Genomic DNA, 18794 nt, shown 5'->3' on the forward strand with positions numbered 1-18794 from the left:
TGTTTTGTTTCATTCTTTTTGGTGAGATAAAAGTTCTCAGTTTGAACCTGTAAGTTGTTTATAAGCTGAGTGGAATCTGTTAAGCAGGACCATCTCCTTGAAACAAAATGTCTAGTATATTCCTCACTCACCACTAGTTTGATACTGAAGAGCTCTATAATAAAAAGGCAAATGTGGGGGTGCATTGGGTGGTTTTATGACAACTTGATGACAAGAAGATGACAGGCTAAAGTCATCTGAGAGTATCGAACCTCAATTGTGAAAACACCTCCATAGGATCAGGCTGTAGGCAAGCCTGTAGGCAATTTTCTGAATTAGTGATTGATGGGGGAGGGCCAAGCCCATTGTGGTTAGTGGTGTCCTTGACCTGATGGTCCTGAGTAAGAAGCAGGAGAAACATGCTATGAGGAGCAAGCCAGTAAGCATCACTCCTCTGTGGCATCTGTATCAGTTCCTGCCTCCAGGTTCCTGTCCTTTGAGTTCCTGTCCTGACTTCCTTTGACAAGGAAGAGCAATATGCAAGTATATTTAAAATAAATCCTTTCATTCCCAGCTTGCTTCAGTTGTTGTGTTTTTCCACAGCAAATAGGAACCCTTACTTAGGCAGGTGGGGATGGCACTTGCCTGAAATGTGTGATAGCCAGGATTCAATCCCTAGAACCACATAAAACACGGACTGGAATCCCATCCTTAGGGAGGTAGAGTCAGGATGATTAGAAATTCAAATCTATTCTTGATTACATATTGAGTCTATGACACCTATCTCAAAAAGACAAAAAAAAAAAAAGGTTTATTTGTAAGTGTGAAAACATACCAAGTTATTTATGCATTTTGTGTTATAAGAAAATGGAGATGCAAAGAGACAGGGAAATGTGCATCTCATGTGACCTTTAATGAAGACTGAGTGGAGAGCCAGGCTTGAGTGCAGGCCTGTTGTGATAACCACAGATGCATGGGAATATAGCAGGCCTTCTTGGTGGTTCTCCTTGGCTTCTCTTAGAAAAGGAAAAACATTTTTTGAAAGGGAGAGGTGCCTCTGGAATGAATGTGATCCAGAGAAGAAGTATGAGGTGAAAAGGAGCCAATTTCTTGCTCTTTTCTTGAATGTCAAGGCGCCATTTTCAGGGGTAACATTCTGCACCTCATCAAAAGGCTTCAGCCTTGAACCTTTGCAGTAACAGTGTTTCCTATGCCTAAAGATGGAGGTAGAGAGAGACGTTAAGCTGATAGCCCATAAATTTAAAGCCCAAGGAATATTAACAGATTGAACTGTTCTATATCACAGAGCAGTCTGGCATCTCAGCACTTTGTGCAACTTATTTTTGAAGTTTAAATGGCTTTAGCTTCTTTCAAGGACACCAATTTTGTGCCTGATGTTCAACATTGCTAACATTCATTTCTTAAGAAAAGTATTCCAGGCTGAATAACATAACATAAATAAATAAATCTACAAAGTAGTTAACTCAGAGGAGTAATTATTTTCTAAAGATCTCAAGGTTTAAGGGGAGGAGCAGGAAGGTTTCTGGCTAAAAAGATGGTTCAGTGGTTAAGAGCATGCTTGTACTGCTCTTGCCTGGGAGCCAAGTTCACTTCAGGAAGCTAAGAATCATCTGTATTCTAGCTCCTGGGAATCTGATGCCTCTTCTGACTTCTGTGGGTACTGCAGTCACTTACACAAATCCACACAAACACCTCCCATCACACGTACACATATAATTAAAAATAAAAATAAAATCTTTAAAAGAATATTTCCTTCTAAATAGAAATTTATTGTATGACAAACCAGTTTAAATTTGGCAAATATATATTTTATAATGTGAAGGACATCTGAATTAATGTTGTATAATCAAATAACTAAGTAAATACGTACATAAGAGGACCTCATGAAGTAGTTGGTTGAAAGTTGCAGAGAGATGTTTCTGGACAAAGGGCCTTACTGAAGTAGACAATGGCATAACATAACAGAGGAAGTGAAAAAGAATGAAGACTATGGAAGTTAGAGTGCTTGTAAACAGTGGGGATGGAAAGGTCTTGATGAGTTTCCTTAGTCCAGTACTCAGTAAAGAGAGGGCAGTACTCAGTGGTTAGGGCACAGTTTATAGACCAGCTGACCTAGACACGCTGTAGCCCAGCATTGTATTATTTTTGGCTTTTTTCATGTTACTTCACATGCTGTTTTAAAATGTAAACATATTGTTAAGAAACAAAATTGCAACAAAATCCCTGTAATAGTCCAGTTGGCTTTGGTTAGCTGCACATTGAGTGGTCAGCCTTCCTCCTGTAATATAGGAAAGTGCTGTGAAGGGCTGGAAGTTCTGGGCTGACAGGCAGAAAAGACCCAAAGAAGCAGAATTGGGATCAAACATCAGGGCAATGATCTGAGAGTTACTTTCCGTATATGGTGAAAGCACAGAGATGCTCTTTATTGTCCAGACTCAGGTGGATCATGCCGCCTTACCCTGCTGGGGAGTCTACTGTTTTGTTAGAAGACTGGCACATGTTTCAGTTCTGCTTGATTATACTCCATGTAATATGAGCGGTGTTCTGTCAGGACTAGTGTGGGAGTTCAGCTGGAAACAATGACCTCTTGAAACCTTTATTTCCTATTGTGAGTACTTGAAAATTCAAGGATTTCACATAAAAGTAAGACCATCCAAATCCACTCAACAGTTCTGAACATCTGAACACTGGACTTGGGTTTGTACAGCATAGCAAATGTGTGGAAGTGAGGAGAGGTTACTGGCCAGGTGCTTCAAGCTCTTTTGCTAGGGAACTCTCTCTCTCTCTTTTAAAGTGTCCAAATCTGGCTCACTTGCAATAACTTACCATTTCAGTGTATAGAAGTAGACTTTGTAGATTAAACATACACACACACACACACACACACACACACACACACACACACACACACACACGAAAGGAGATTGGCTAAGGAGATAAAGAAGGAATTGGGAGAGAATGGAATTGATCTAAACACTATTATAACCGTGTGTGAATTTTCAAATACTAAAACAAGAAAAATTCTCTTTTCTTTCTTTCTTTCTTTCTTTCTTTCTTTCTTTCTTTCTTTCTTTCTTTCTTTCTTTCTTTCTTTCTTTCTTTCCTTTCTTTCTTTCTTTCTTTCTTTCTTTCTTTCTTTCTTTCTTCCTTTTCTTTAATTTATTTGTCGTGTGTGTATGTGTTTCTGTGTGTGTGTATATACATGTTACATGTGCCTGAAATTCTAAGCAGGTCAGTCAAGGGACAACTGATGGAAGCCACTTCTCTTCTTCTACCATGTAGAACCCATGGATGGAACTCAAGATGTGAGCCTTGGCCATGAGCCCTTTTAGCTTTTGAGCCATCTGGCCTGTTCCTTTAGTCTTGGTTTTAGTATTTGTCATTTTTCAATCTGAAGTCAGTGAAAGACAAGAGAGAGAGAGAGAGAGAGAGAGAGAGAGAGAGAGAGAGAGGGAGGGAAGGAGGGAGGGAGGGAGGGAGGGAGGGAGAGAGGGAGAGAGGGAGAGAGAGAGAGAGAGAGAGAGAGAGAGAGAGAGAGAGAGAGAGAGAGAGAGAGAGAGATGAAGCAGGGGAAAAGATAATGTTGGGACTATGAGCAAGGCACAGTTGCTTTCACTTTTGAGGGCCTTGGGTGCTTTTGGCTAAAAAAAAATGGTGTCTTTAGTGTTTGTGACTTGTCCACAGTTTCCTATAATTATAATTACCATCAAACTGTCCATCTACAGATTAGTACCTAAAGGCACACGTTTTAGGCCATGAACTATAAAATAAACTGGGACTGCTGATCCAATTATAGAACTTATAAGAGTGTGTGTAAGCTGAGGAAGGTACTCTATGATTTGGACACAAAGGAAATCCTCAGTATCTTCATTTCATTGGCCTAATATTTCATTTATAATACATTTTTGCATTAATTTAGACTTCCTTACTTGAGTCCAACATTGATATCATTTTCATCCCTCTCTCTTTGTCCTCCCTTTCATGCTTTGAAGCTACCTTCTCAGATTCATGACCACTTCTTAGACTGAAGCCTCTTGAAAACAGACATAAGATAAAGTCAACTCTTCCATCTTCATCTGCTTATTAACCATGTCCGGCTTTTACCAGGTCATCAGTTTACTTTGGAACAATTCAATTTCAACATTCCCTGGTGGGAATGCTTTAAAATTTAAAAACTTGAATGTGTCCCATTTTGTGTTTTCTGCTCAGGAGCAATATAAAAATGGGCTAAGTAGTATGTCCATAGTCTAAAATTGACATAAGCAAGAGCTAATAACATTTATTCAGGCTTTAGATGTTTTAAGGCATGTGTTAAAATCTTGGAAAACACTTAATTTGAATTACAGAAACGTAAGTATTGATTTTTAAACTTCTTCCTCCCTCCCTCTTTAGCATGCAAGTTGCAGTGGGCCAAAGGAAAATGCTTTATACATTGAGCAAAATAAAGAAAACCAGTGTTCTGAGAATGAAACTGAAGAAAAGACGTGTGTAAGTATTGTAATCTATGTTGCTGTACTTTTTGCATACAGTGTGTCCTGCTCTCTAGAGATACCATTTTCCAGTAGGTTTCCAATATAGGAAATGTAGGCCATTTCTAGCTTTGGTCTAGTCTGCATCTTCGCTGAGCTGACACTGAATGTATGTCATTTTGAGTAGTTATGGGTGTCATTGGGATTCTGTGTTTTGGTGCTATGGATTTAAGTCGCTGGTAACAACACGAACATTTGTAAGAAAGTTTACTTCTCTTGAAAAAGGAACCATTTCACATGTAGGTTGTCAGTTAGACTACTCACGGCATTTATTATATACAAAATGTGTGTCCAGGAAAGGACGTCATCTGACTTGAAGATGGCACTGCTTTTCTATTTTTGAAGACACGGTGGAGTGGGGCTGTCCACATTGGACTCATGTGTCTTTAGAAAGTAAACCTTGATGTCTAGACTCTTTCTAACAGCAGGTGTCATGGCTTTCTGGTTCTTACTGTGCTTTCTCCCTCCTTCTCTGTGATGTATTGAATATGAGCTGGTTGGGATTTGTCACCCCATGGTCATTTATCATTTGCACTCTGGCTAGTTGTGGATCTCTGTAATAGCTTCTATCTCCTTTTCAAGTTTCAAGGAAACTTCTTCCATAAAAAATGAAGGCTGCACTTATTTGTGTGTATATGATTAAGTATTTCAAATACTTAATTGTTTTAGGAAAATTTGACAATAAGTTCTCCTCTAGGAAGAAGTAAGATCTACATAACCGCTACTCTAATAGACTGATAGATTCAAGCAGGGCTGAAACCTGGAGGCAAGAGCTGATGTTGAGACCATGGGGAATTCTGCTTACTGGTTGGCTTCTCATGGGTTTCCCAGTCTTCTTTGTTACAGAACCAGGATGACCAGCTCAGGGATGGCACCAACCACCATGAGCTGGGCCCTCCCACATTGATCACTAATTGAAGATGCTGGATCTCATGGAGGCATTTTCTCAACGTAGGCTTTTTTCTCTCTGACTCTAGCTGTGTCAAATTGGTACACAAAATCAGACAGTACAGTGGGATATATATATATATATATATATATATATATATATATATATATATTACAATAGTTGGGAAGAAAGCAACTGGAATTTAAGAGGAATTGAAGGCAACATGAGAAGAGTGAAAATGATGTCAATTTCATACACATATTTGAAATTCTAAAACAAATATTTTAAAAATTAAAAAAAGAAAAATATACTTTTGTGCTTTCTTTCTGTCCACAAATATATTTGTATTTTTTGTTCTTGAAGATGAAATCATCAGGCTTAAGTGGGAACAAATGTTCCAGTTTGGCAGGCAGATGAGTTAAATATATTCTGGATACATAATTGAGAAGCCTTTGTGCCTTCACCAGAGGGACGCATCCAGCCCATCTATGCTACATAAACTCTAGTCCATCAGAGTCTCTTCCTTATAGGACAATAATGAGCTTTTTAATAAGATCCAGAATATAAACATATTTACTACTGCTTACAAATAGTGGGGTTCTGAGTCCGTTGAAATGAATTGCATGTTTGATAATTCTTGATGTAGTATTTTTATTAAAATTTGGATAATAAAAAAAACAGCATCATTGTGAACATTGATGGAGAAACATTTTACATTTTAGTGTCTTTCTTTTCCTTATTTTAATTTTATTTATTTGTGTTCTTTGATCAACTTAAAACAATTGGGAACATCTTTGAAGGGGTGTGTTCTATGTTTAAATAAATCTGCTAAGTCAAAGAAAAAGTTTAGAGCATTAATGGCCCTGCAGTCTAGTATTTATTTTGTCCAGCTTGGAGCCTGTGCATTGTATTTGTTCCAGCATGGCCATGGATGTGGCTTACCATAAAATCAAAGATTAAGTTAAAACATTAATTATTTTCATTTGGTAACGTTATTGCATCGTTTTGAAGCCTGGATATCACCGATGACAAAGTTGTATTGCACTATCAAAAGATTGGTTATCCAAATCTGTAAGAATCTGCATCTTGTCTTTGTTAGTAAGTAGTTATGTGACCTTGAGCAGATTAAATATTGTGTTTCTGTATTGGTAAAATGAGAAATTAACTATTTTGTGTGGATAGCAGTACTTTTATAAATATCAAGTAGCTAAATGTTCTAGATATTTCATAATTTCAGAGACATTATGCTTCCTAAAATATTTTGTTTTAAGTTTTTCATAACCAATTCTATTTTTTCCATTAGAAATTAGATTTTTGTTATCCTTGCGAATTAGAACTGGTAATAAAGGCACCAGTGGATACTTTACAAATACCATGATACTTTACAAATACCAGAGCAAGGTATAGTGAAATTGAAAAGTATTGGGTCATTCTTTTTAAAAATACAGTTGATGCCTACATGTTTTGGGGCAAATCACTTTGTCTAAATGTTCAAATCAATAGTAACAGAGTTGATTAGATAAATTTGGCTCCTTTAAAATACTGTATTTATATCACTGTGAAAGAATATTGGGTTCTTTTAGAGAATTTCATTGTTGCCTGTATTAGTTTTCTTCTTTTCTTTTCCTTTTTTTCTTTTCTTTTCTTTTCTTTTCTTTTCTTTTTTTTTTAACAGAGTTTCTGTAGACCAGGCTGGCCTCGAACTCAGAAATCTACCTGTCTCTGCCTCCCAAGTTCTAGGATTAAAGGCGTGCGCCACCACTGCCCAGCTATTAGTTTTCTGTTGCTGTAATACAACATCATGACCAGAAACTTAGAAAAGAAAGAGTTAGCTTTGGCTTATGATCCGAGAGAGAGAGAGAGAGAGAGAGAGAGAGAGTCCTGAATGGCTGGAAAGGTATGGTTTTGTGGCCATGAAGCTGACTGACCACATCTTTATCTAAATAAGGACAACAGAGTGAGGAGGAGGAGGGAGACTCGGATGTGGGAGTAAAAGCTGTATATTGTACATCATCAAGGCCCACCCTAGGTGGTTTCTTCTTCCAGCAAGGGACTACCTTCTAAAGTAGCCATCACTTCTCCCAAATGCCACTAACTAGGGATCAAGTATTCAAATATGGAGGGCATTTTGCATTCAAACATTATATTCTGTTTCCTTGACCCTTGTAGACCCATGGCTATCTCCTCATGAAAAATGCCTATTTCTAACCTCAAAAGTCCCCACAATCAGTCTCAACATTATTCAAAAACCAAAGTCTTCCGTTATTCCCTGTAGAAACAAAGAAGCAAACAAGCAACAAACTACATATTTTTAACACACAATGGCAAAGAACAAATATTCCCATTCCAAAAAGAATGAATGGAGGCAAAGGAAGGAAAGATTGAACCAAAGAAGAATTGAAATCCAACAGGTAAAACACCAACCAAATCCTTTATCTCCATGTTCAGTGTCTGGAATTTCAGTTTCAAAGGATTTATATGGCTCTGCCCTTCCAGCTTTGCTGCCTACAACATACACATTTCTTTCTTAGGCAGGTTCCATTTCATGTGCTCAGATCTCCTCGGCAGATATTTCATGGCTTGGGAGTCTCCATTATATTGGTGCTTATGGTAACCTAGCCTTCACCTTATTTCTCAGGGTAAACAGCTTCCCTCAGGAACCATCCAAGACCTGGTTGCAGTGACTCTGACTCTGCCACACATTGTCTGGCCTCCTCCTGAACTCTGAAACTGTGGAGCAATAATCCACAGTACCCTTAATCATGGATCTTTCATACCTCCAAAGCCAGTACCACATGAAAGACACCACTGAATTTGGCTGCCAACTTGGGACACTTGGCCCATTTGACAGCAGCTTTTGTATTTAGAAGCAATTGCTTTCTAGGAGCAGGGAACTTCTGAGGCTTTCTCCTTACACTGGTTTGAAGGTTAGCTGGGCAGGGGTTTGCACTCAGGGTACCCTTCCTACTCTCTTTATCTTCCCTAATCTCTCTCTATAACTTGTCTACAACATTACAGTTTCCAATGTTCTTTTTCTTTCTAAGTGTCATATTTTTATTTATTCTGTTCCACTGCTTATACTTTTCCTATATAAGAACACTATGTAGTAGCCATACCATAGACTCAATGTTATGGTGTCTTGAAATTTTATCCACCAACAAAATTAGTCCATTTTATTTTAAATCAGCCCTAGGTAAGATTTTTAGGCAAGGCAGGATTCAACCAGATTCTTTGCCAAAATATTACCATAACAGCATCTCTCCAAATTACTGATAGTTCTGTTTCACTTCTGAAACCTCATGAGCTATGCCTATGCTGGTGTGTGTTACTCTCAGCACTACTGTCTTCCAGGTTTCTGCTAGAATGGCCCTAGAAGCTCTGAGTATAGCATGCAGCAGTTTTTCTAGTCCAAAGTTCCAAATTTTCCAGCTTCTCCAGGAAAAAGTCCAATATCATCAGGTACTTCCCAACAACATCTCTATCTCTTTGGTACCAGCTTCTATATTAGCTATTTTTATGTGTATGATAGACTGCTATGACCAAAACAACTTACAGAAAAGTTTATTTTGATTTACATTTCCAGAGTAAGTCCACAATGGTGTGGAAGGCATGTCTTGATTACAGGAGCTGGCAGCTGCCTGCTTATATCTTTATCAGTACACAGAAACAGAGAGAAAGAGAACAGGGAAGAGGGGGTGGGCCATAAACCCTCAAAGCTTAACATCAGTAGCATCCTTACTCTGGCAAGTCTCCTACAGGTTACATAATGTCTAGTAACAGTACCGCTGGGGACGAAATTCAAATATTGGGGAAGTTATCATTCACATTCTCCTATATATTTTTTTCTGGCTACAATATACATTTTCACTCTGTGAAGTAATTATGCCTTTTGATTAAGGGCAATACTGTAGCTCAGCTCTACTAGCCTTACTGTTCTTTCTTATATTTAAAGGGAAGCTTCTCTTTGCTAGTACACTTGGTCAGTGGAGAAAGTTTTGTGTTTGTTTGCTTTAAGAAATGAGAGCAGAGTAGCCCATTGATTTTACATCTGTATATTAGGTGTTTTCAATGATCCCTATTTTAAATGTGGTGTTTTACAAACACTAAGGAGGTCAATAAGTCCTGCAAAGAAGAATGTATTTAAAGTCATGATACCTCTTGATTTCAAAATTAATTTAATATTTGTAAACTCAATTTCTTAAAACAAACACTACTGGACACAAATAGATAGGTCTAAATTCAAACATAGTAAGATATTTGATAACTTGTTCTCATTGATAGATGACACAGAAAAAATGACTAATAAACTCTAGAGATAACAAGTAATACTTTGAGAAATACTGGTGATTTTTTTTTTTTTTTTTTTTTTTTTCTTTTTTTTTTTTTTTTTTATTTTTTATTAGGTATTTCGCTCATTTACATTTGCAATGCTATACCAAAAGTCCCCCATAGCCACCCACCCCCTCTCCCCTACCCACCCACTCCCCTTTTATGGCCCTGGCGTTCCCCTGTACTGGGGCATATAAAGTTTGCGTGTCCAATGGGCCTCTCTTTCCAGTGATGGCCGACTAGGCCATCTTTTGATGCATATGCAGCTAGAGTCAAGAGCTCCGGGGTACTGGTTAGTTCATAATGTTGTTCCACCGATAGTGTTGCAGATCCCTTTAGCTTCTTTGGTACTTTCTCTAGCTCCTTCATTGGGGGCCATGTGATCCATCCAATAGCCGACTGTGAGCATCCACTTCTATGCTTGCTAGGCCCAGGCATACTCTGACAAGAGACAGCTATATCAGGGTCCTTTCAGCATAATCTTGCTAGTGTATGCAATGGTGTCAGCATTTGGAAGCTGATTATGGGATGGATCCCCGGATATGGTAGTGTCTACATGGTCCATCCTTTTATCTCAGCTCCAAACTTTGTCTCTGTAACTCCTTCCAAGGGTGTTTTGCTCCCACTTCTAAGGAGGGGCATAGTGTTCACACTTCAGTCTTCATTTTTCTTGAGTTTCATGTGTTTAGGAAATTGTATCTTATATCTTGGGTATCTTAGGTTTTGGGCTAATATCCACTTATCAGTGAGTACATATTGTGTGAGTTCCTTTGTGAATGTGTTACCTCACTCAGGATGATGCCCTCCAGGTCCATCCATTTGGCCAGGAATTTCATAAATTCATTCTTTTTAATAGCTGAGTAGTACTCCATTGTGTAGATGTACCACATCTTCTGTATCCATTCCTCTGTTGAGGGGCATCTGGGTTCCTTCCAGCTTCTGGCTATTATAAATAAGGCTGCTATGAACATAGTGGAGCATGTGTCCTTCTTACCAGTTGGGGCATCTTCTGGATATATGCCCAGGAGAGGTATTGCTGGATCCTCCGGTAGTACTATATCCAGTTTTCTGAGGAACCGCCAGACTGATCTCCAGAGTGGTTGTACAAGCCTGCAATCCCACCAACAATGGAGGAGTGTTCCTCTTTCTCCACATCCACGCCAGCATCTGCTGTCACCTGAATTTTTGATCTTAGCCATTCTGACTGGTGTGAGGTGGAATCTCAGGGTTGTTTTGATTTGCATTTCCCTGATGATTAAGGATGTTGAGCATTTTTTCAGGTGCTTCTCTGCCATTCGGTATTCCTCAGGTGAGAATTCTTTGTTCAGTTCTGAGCCCCATTTTTTAATGGGGTTATTTGATTTTCTGAAGTCCACCTTCTTGAGTTCTTTATATATGTTGGATATTAGTCCCCTATCTGATTTAGGATAGGTAAAGATCCTTTCCCAATCTGTTGGTGGTCTTTTTGTCCTATTGACGGTGTCTTTTGCCTTGCAGAAACTTTGGAGTTTCATTAGGTCCCATTTGTCAATTCTCGATCTTACAGAGCAAGCCATTGCTGTTCTGTTCAGGAATCTTTCCCCTGTACCCATATCTTCAAGGCTTTTCCCCACTTTCTCCTCTATAAGTTTCAGTGTCTCTGGTTTTATGTGAAGTTCCTTGATCCACTTAGATTTGACCTTAGTACAAGGAGATAAGTATGGATCGATTCGCATTCTTCTACATGATAACAACCAGTTGTGCCAGCACCAATTGTTGAAAATGCTGTCTTTCTTCCACTGGATGGTTTTAGCTCCCTTGTCGAAGATCAAGTGACCATAGGTGTGTGGGTTCATTTCTGGGTCTTCAATTCTATTCCATTGGTCTACTTGTCTGTCTCTATACCAGTACCATGCAGTTTTTATCACAATTGCCCTGTAGTAAAGCTTTAGGTCAGGCATGGTGATTCCACCAGAGGTTCTTTTATCCTTGAGAAGAGTTTTTGCTATCCTAGGTTTTTTGTTATTCCAGATGAATTTGCAAATTGCTCCTTCTAATTCGTTGAAGAATTGAGTTGGAATTTTGATGGGGATTGCATTGAATCTGTAGATTGCTTTTGGCAAGATAGCCATTTTTACAATGTTGATCCTGCCAATCCATGAGCATGGGAGATCTTTCCATCTTCTGAGATCTTCTTTAATTTCTTTCTTCAGAGACTTGAAGTTTTTATCATACAGATCTTTTACTTCCTTAGTTAGAGTCACGCCGAGATATTTTATATTATTTGTGACTATTGAGAAGGGTGTTGTTTCCCTAATTTCTTTCTCAGCCTGTTTATTCTTTGTGTAGAGAAAGGCCATTGACTTGTTTGAGTTAATTTTATATCCAGCTACTTCACCAAAGCTGTTTATCAGGTTTAGGAGTTCTCTGGTGGAATTTTTAGGGTCACTTATATATACTATCATATCATCTGCAAAAAGTGATATTTTGACTTCCTCTTTTCCAATTTGTATCCCCTTGATCTCCTTTTGTTGTCGAATTGCTCTGGCTAATACTTCAAGTACTATGTTGAAAAGGTAGGGAGAAAGTGGGCAGCCTTGTCTAGTCCCTGATTTTAGTGGGATTGCTTCCAGCTTCTCTCCATTTACTTTGATGTTGGCTACTGGTTTGCTGTAGATTGCTTTTATTATGTTTAGGTATGGGCCTTGAATTCCTGATCTTTCCAAAACTTTTATCATGAATGGGTGTTGGATCTTGTCAAATGCTTTCTCTGCATCTAACGAGATGATCATGTGGTTTTTGTCTTTGAGTTTGTTTATATAATGGATTACATTGATGGATTTTCGTATATTAAACCATCCCTGCATCCCTGGAATAAAACCTACTTGGTCAGGATGGATGATTTCTTTAATGTGTTCTTGGATTCGGTTAGCGAGAATTTTATTAAGGATTTTTGCATCGATATTCATAAGAGAAATTGGTCTGAAGTTCTCTATCTTTGTTGGATCTTTCTGTGGTTTAGGTATCAGAGTAATAGTGGCTTCATAAAATGAGTTGGGTAGAGTACCTTCTACTTCTATCTTGTGAAATAGTTTGTGCAGAACTGGAATTAGATCTTCTTTGAAGGTCTGATAGAACTCTGCACTAAACCCATCTGGTCCTGGGCTTTTTTTGGTTGGGAGACTATTAATAACTGCTTCTATTTCTTTAGGGGATATGGGACTGTTTAGAAGGTCAACTTGATCCTGATTCAACTTTGGTACCTGGTATCTGTCCAGAAATTTGTCCATTTCGTCCAGGTTTTCCAGTTTTGTTGAGTATAAGCTTTTGTAGAAGGATCTGATGGTGTTTTGGATTTCTTCAGGATCTGTTGTTATGTCTCCCTTTTCATTTCTGATTTTGTTGATTAGGATTTTGTCCCTTTGCCCTCTAGTGAGTCTAGCTAAGGGTTTATCTATCTTGTTGATTTTCTCAAAGAACCAACTCCTCGTTTGGTTAATTCTTTGAATAGTTCTTCTTGTTTCCACTTGGTTAATTTCACCCCTGAGTTTGATTATTTCCTGCCGTCTACTCCTCTTGGGTGAATTTGCTTCCTTTTTTTCTAGAGCTTTTAGATGTGTTGTCAAGCTGCTAGTATGTGCTCTCTCCCGTTTCTTCTTGGAGGTACTCAGAGCTATGAGTTTCCCTCTTAGAAATGCTTTCATTGTGTCCCAAAGGTTTGGGTACGTTGTGGCTTCATTTTCATTAAACTCTAAAAAGTCTTTAATTTCTTTCTTTATTCCTTCCTTGACCAAGGTATCATTGAGAAGAGTGTTGTTCAGTTTCCACGTGAATGTTGGCTTTCCATTCTTAATGTTGTTATTGAAGATCAGTCTTAGGCCATGGTGGTCTGATAGGATACATGGGACAATTTCAATATTTTTGTATCTGTTGAGGCTTATTTTGTGACCAATTATATGGTCAATTTTGGAGCAGGTCCCGTGAGGTGCTGAGAAGAAGGTATATCCTTTTGTTTTAGGATTAAATATTCTGTAGATATCTGTCAGGTCCATTTGTTTCATAACTTCTGTTAGTTTCACTGTGTCCCTGTTTAGTTTCTGTTTCCACGATCTGTCCATTGATGAAAGTGGTGTGTTGAGGTCTCCCACTATTATTGTGTGAGGTGCAATGTGTGCTTTGAGCTTTACTAAAGTGTCTTTAATGAATGTGGCTGCCCTTGCATTTGGAGCGTAGATATTCAGAATTGAGAGTTCCTCTTGGAGGATTTTACCTTTGATGAGTATGAAGTGTCCCTCCTTGTCTTTTTTGATAACTTTGGGTTGGAAGTCGATTTTATCCGATATTAGAATGGCTACTCCAGCCTGTTTCTTCAGACCATTTGCTTGGAAAATTGTTTTCCAGCCTTTCACTCTGAGGTAGTGTCTGTCTTTTTCCCTGAGATGGGTTTCCTGTAAGCAGCAGAATGTTGGGTCCTGTTTGTGTAGCCAGTCTGTTAGTCTATGTCTTTTTATTGGGGAATTGAGTCCATTGATATTAAGAGATATTAAGGAAAGGTAATTGTTGCTTCCTGTTATTTTTGTTGTTAAAGTTGGCATTCTGTTCTTGTGGTTGTCTTCTTTTAGGTTTGTTGAGGGATTATCTTCTTGTTTTTTCTAGGGCGTGGTTCCCGTCCTTGTATTGGTTTTTTTCTGTTATTATCCTTTGAAGGGCTGGATTCGTGGAGAGATAATGGGTGAATTTAGTTTTGTCGTGGAATACTTTGGTTTCTCCATCTATGGTAATTGAGAGTTTGGCTGGGTATAGTAGCCTGGGCTGGCATTTGTGTTCTCTTAGTGTCTGTATAACATCTGTCCAGGCTCTTCTGGCTTTCATAGTCTCTGGTGAAAAATCTGGTGTAATTCTGATAGGCTTGCCTTTATATGTTACTTGACCTTTTTCCCTTACTGCTTTTAGTATTCTATCTTTATTTAGTGCATTTGGTGTTCTGATTATTATGTGTCGGGAGGAATTTCTTTTCTGGTCCAGTCTATTTGGAGTTCTGTAGGCTTCTTGTATGTTCATGGGCATCTCTTTCTTTAGATTTGGGAAGTTTTCTTCAATAATTTTGTTGAAGATGTTTGCTGGTCCTTTGAGTTGAAAATCTTCATTCTCATCCACTCCTATTATCCGTAGGTTTGGTCTTCTCATTGTGTCCTGGATTTCCTGGATGTTTTGAGTTAGGATCTTTTTGCATTTTCCATTTTCTTTGATTGTTGTGCCGATGTTCTCTATGGAGTCTTCTGCACCTGAGATTCTCTCTTCCATCTCTTGTATTCTGTTGCTGATGCTGGCATCTATGGTTCCAGATTTCTTTCCTAGGGTTTCTATCTCCAGCGTCGCCTCACTTTGGGTTTTCTTTATTGTGTCTACTTCCCTTTTTAGGTCTAGTATGGTTTTGTTCATTTCCATCACCTGTTTGGATGTGTTTTCCTGTTTTTCTATAAGGACTTCTACCTGTTTGGTTGTGCTTTCCTGTTTTTCTTTAAGGACTTGTAACTCTTTAGCAGTGTTTTCCTGTTTTTCTTTAAGGACTTGTAATTCTTTAGCAGTGTTCTCCTGTATTTCTTTAAGTGAGTTATTGAATTCCTTCTTTATGTCCTCTACCATCATCATGAGATATGCTTTTAAATCCAGGTCTACCTTTTCAGGTGTGTTAGGGTGTCCTGGATTGGGCGAAGTGGGCGTTCTGGGTTCTGATGATGGTGAGTGGTCCTGGCTTCTGTTAGTAGGATTCTTACGTTTACCTTTCGCCATCTGGCAATCTCTGGAGTTAGTTGTTATAGTTGTCTTTGTTAAAAGATTGTTCCTCTGTTGATTTTGTTACCCTCTATCAGCAGGCGTGGGAGACAAGCTCTCTTCTCTGAGTTTCAGTGGTCAGAGCAGTCTCTGTAGGCAAGCTCTCCTCTCTCAGGGAAGGTGTACAGTTATCTGGTGTTTGGACCTCCTCCTGGCTGAAGGTGAAGGCCCAAAACAGGATCTTTCCCAGAAGCTGTGTTGCTTTGGCCAGGAAGGTGGCCAGTTGTCTGGAGTCGAAGATGTTGCCGCCTCAGAAGCTCTGTGGCTCTTGCCGGGGAGGTGGCTGGTTGTCTGGAGCTGAAGATGGTGCCGCCCCAGAATCTCTGTGACTCTCTCGCCCGTCCCAGAAACGGCTGGCACTCTGTATTCCTCACGGTCACCCGTGCAGCCTGCCCTCCGCGGAGTCCCGGAGCCAAGAAGGCTCCCGCCGGCGCCTGTGCCACAAACCTCTCAGGCCAGGCAGACCCCCGTGCTCTCACCAGGAAGGTGGCCGGCTGTCTGGAGCTGAAGATGGCGCCGCCCAGAAGCTCTGCGACTCTCTCGCCCGTCCCAGAAACGGCTGGCACTCTGTATTCCACACGGTCATCCGTGCAGCCTGCCCTCCGCGGAGTCCCGGAGCCAAGAAGGCTCCCGCCGGCGCCTGTGCCACAAACCTCTCAGGCCAGGCAGACCCCCGTGCTCTCACCAGGAAGGTGGCCGGCTGTCTGGAGCTGAAGATGGCGCCGCCCAGAAGCTCTGCGACTCTCTCGCCCGTCCCAGAAACGGCTGGCACTCTGTATTCCACACGGTCACCCGTGCAGCCTGCCCTCCGCGGAGTCCCGGAGCCAAGAAGGCTCCCGCCGGCGCCTGTGCCACAAACCTCTCAGGCCAGGCAGACCCCCGTGCTCTCACCAGGAAGGTGGCCGGCTGTCTGGAGCTGAAGATGGCGCCGCCCAGAAGCTCTGCGACTCTCTCACCCGTCCCAGAAACGGCTGGCACTCTGTATTCCACACGGTCACCCGTGCAGCCTGCCCTCCGCGGAGTCCCGGAGCCAAGAAGGCTCCCGCCGGCGCCTGTGCCACAAACCTCTCAGGCCAGGCAGACCCCCGTGCTCTCACCCGGAAGGTGGCCGGCTGTCTGGAGCTGAAGATGGCGCCGCCCAGAAGCTCTGCGACTCTCTCGCCCGTCCCAGAAACGGCTGGCACTCTGTATTCCACACGGTCACCCGTGCAGCCTGCCCTCCGCGGAGTCCCGGAGCCAAGAAGGCTCCCGCCGGCGCCTGTGCCACAAACCTCTCAGGCCAGGCAGACCCCCGTGCTCTCACCAGGAAGGTGGCCGGCTGTCTGGAGCTCGATTTTTTTTGTATAGGTCTCAGAATTAAACAGCAAATTTTTGAATCTTTGGGTTACTTTTTTGAGGAGACTTATGATTGTTACAGTGTTATTTTTAATTATATATCATTTTATGTAGTTGTCTTAGTTGTGGTTCCTATTGCTATAAAGAGACACAATGACCAAGCAACTGTTATAAAGGGCAATATTTAATTGGGGCTAGCTTACAGTTTCTGATGTTTAGTCCATTATCATCATAGTAGGATTTATGGCATGTTCCAGAAGGTCATGACATTGGAGACACGGAAAGTTCTACATCTTTACCCAAAGAAGACAGGAACAGACTGAAACTTTCCCCTCGTCGTGACAATAGAGGTTAGGAGCCTCAAAGCCCACACCCACAGTGGCACAGTTCCTTTAACAAGGCTATACCTTCTCCAATAAGGCTACACCTTCTAATAATGCCACTTCCCACTGGCGAAGCACAGTCAAACCTTCACAATGGTTTATATCCTCTTGGTCTAATTTTTTTCTTATATTTTTTATTAGGTATTTTCCTCATTTACATTTCCAATGCTATCCCAAAAGTCCCCCATACCCTCCCCCCTACTCCCCTACCCACCCACTCCCACTTTTTGGCCCTTGCATTCCCCTGTACGGGGGCATATAAAGTTTGCAAGTCCAATGGGCCTCTCTTTCCAGTGATGTCCGACTAGGCCATCTTTTGATACATATGCAGCTAGAGACAAGAGCTCCAGGGTACTGGTTAGTTCATAATGTCGTTCCACCTATAGGGTTGCAGATCCCTTTAGCTCCTTGGGTACTTTCTCTAGCTCCTCCGTTGGGGGCCCTATGTTCCATCCAGTAGCTGACTGTGAGCATCCACTTCTGTGTTTGCTAGGCCCCGGCATAGTCTCACAAGCTATATCTTGGTCCTTTCAGCAAAATCTTGCTAGTGTATGCAATGGTGTCAGCGTTTGGAAGCTGATTATGGGATGGATCCCTGGATATGGCAGTCTCTAGATGGTCCATCCTTTCGTCACAGCTCCAAACTTTGTCTCTGTAACTCCTTCCATGGGTGTTTTGTTCCCAGTTCTAAGAAGGGGCAAAGTATCCACACTTTGGTCTTCGTTCTTCTTGAGTTTCATGCGTTTAGCAAATTGTATCTTATATCTTGGGTATCTTAAGTTTCTGGGCTAATATCCACTTATCAGTGAGTACATATTGTGTGAGTTCCTTTGTGATTGTGTTACCTCACTCAGGATGATGCCCTCCAGGTCCATCCATTTGCCTAGGAATTGCATAAATTCATTCTTTTTAATAGCTGAGTAGTATTCCATTGTGTAAATGTACCACATTTTCTGTATCCATTCCTCTGTTGAGGGGCATCTGGGTTCTTTCCAGCTTCTGGCTATTATAAATAAGGCTGCTATGAACATAGTGGAACATGTGTCCTTCTTACCGGTTGGGACATCTTCTGGATATATGCCCAGGAGAGGTATTGCGGGATCCTCTGGTAGTACTATGTCCAATTTTCTGAGGAACCACCAGACTGATTTCCAGAGTGGTTGTAAAAGCTTGCAATCCCACCAACAATGGAGGCGTGTTCCTCTTTCTCCACATCCTTGCTAGCATCTGCTGTCACCTGAATTTTTGATCTTAGCCATTCTGACTGGTGTGAGGTGGAATCTCAGGGTTGTTTTGATTTGCATTGCCCTGATGATTAAGGATGTTGAACATTTTTTCAGGTGCTTCTCTGCAATTCGGTATTCCTCAGGTGAGAATTCTTTGTTCAGCTCTGAGCCCCATTTTTTAATGGCGTTATTTGATTTTCTGGAGTCCACCTTCTTGAGTTCTTTATATATATTGGATATTAGTCCCCTATCTGATTTAGGATAGGTAAAGATCCTTTCCCAATCTGTT

The 18794-nt window shown here is 40.7% G+C and overlaps 1 protein-coding gene across 8 annotated transcripts in view; it reads left to right on the top strand.

The window, feature by feature from the left end:
* Dlg2 (discs large MAGUK scaffold protein 2) overlaps positions 1–18794 on the top strand; it is a 1973059-nt gene that overhangs the window by 372088 nt on the left and 1582177 nt on the right. For all 8 annotated transcript variants that reach the window (XM_006507776.4, XM_006507769.4, XM_006507767.4 and 5 more), the window contains one exon: positions 4393–4488. In XM_006507776.4, the coding sequence (XP_006507839.1) occupies positions 4393–4488 (96 nt within the window). The remainder of the gene's footprint in view (positions 1–4392; positions 4489–18794) is intronic.

This window comes from Mus musculus, chromosome 7, assembly GCF_000001635.26.
Source record: "Mus musculus strain C57BL/6J chromosome 7, GRCm38.p6 C57BL/6J".
NCBI lineage: Eukaryota > Metazoa > Chordata > Mammalia > Rodentia > Muridae > Mus > Mus musculus.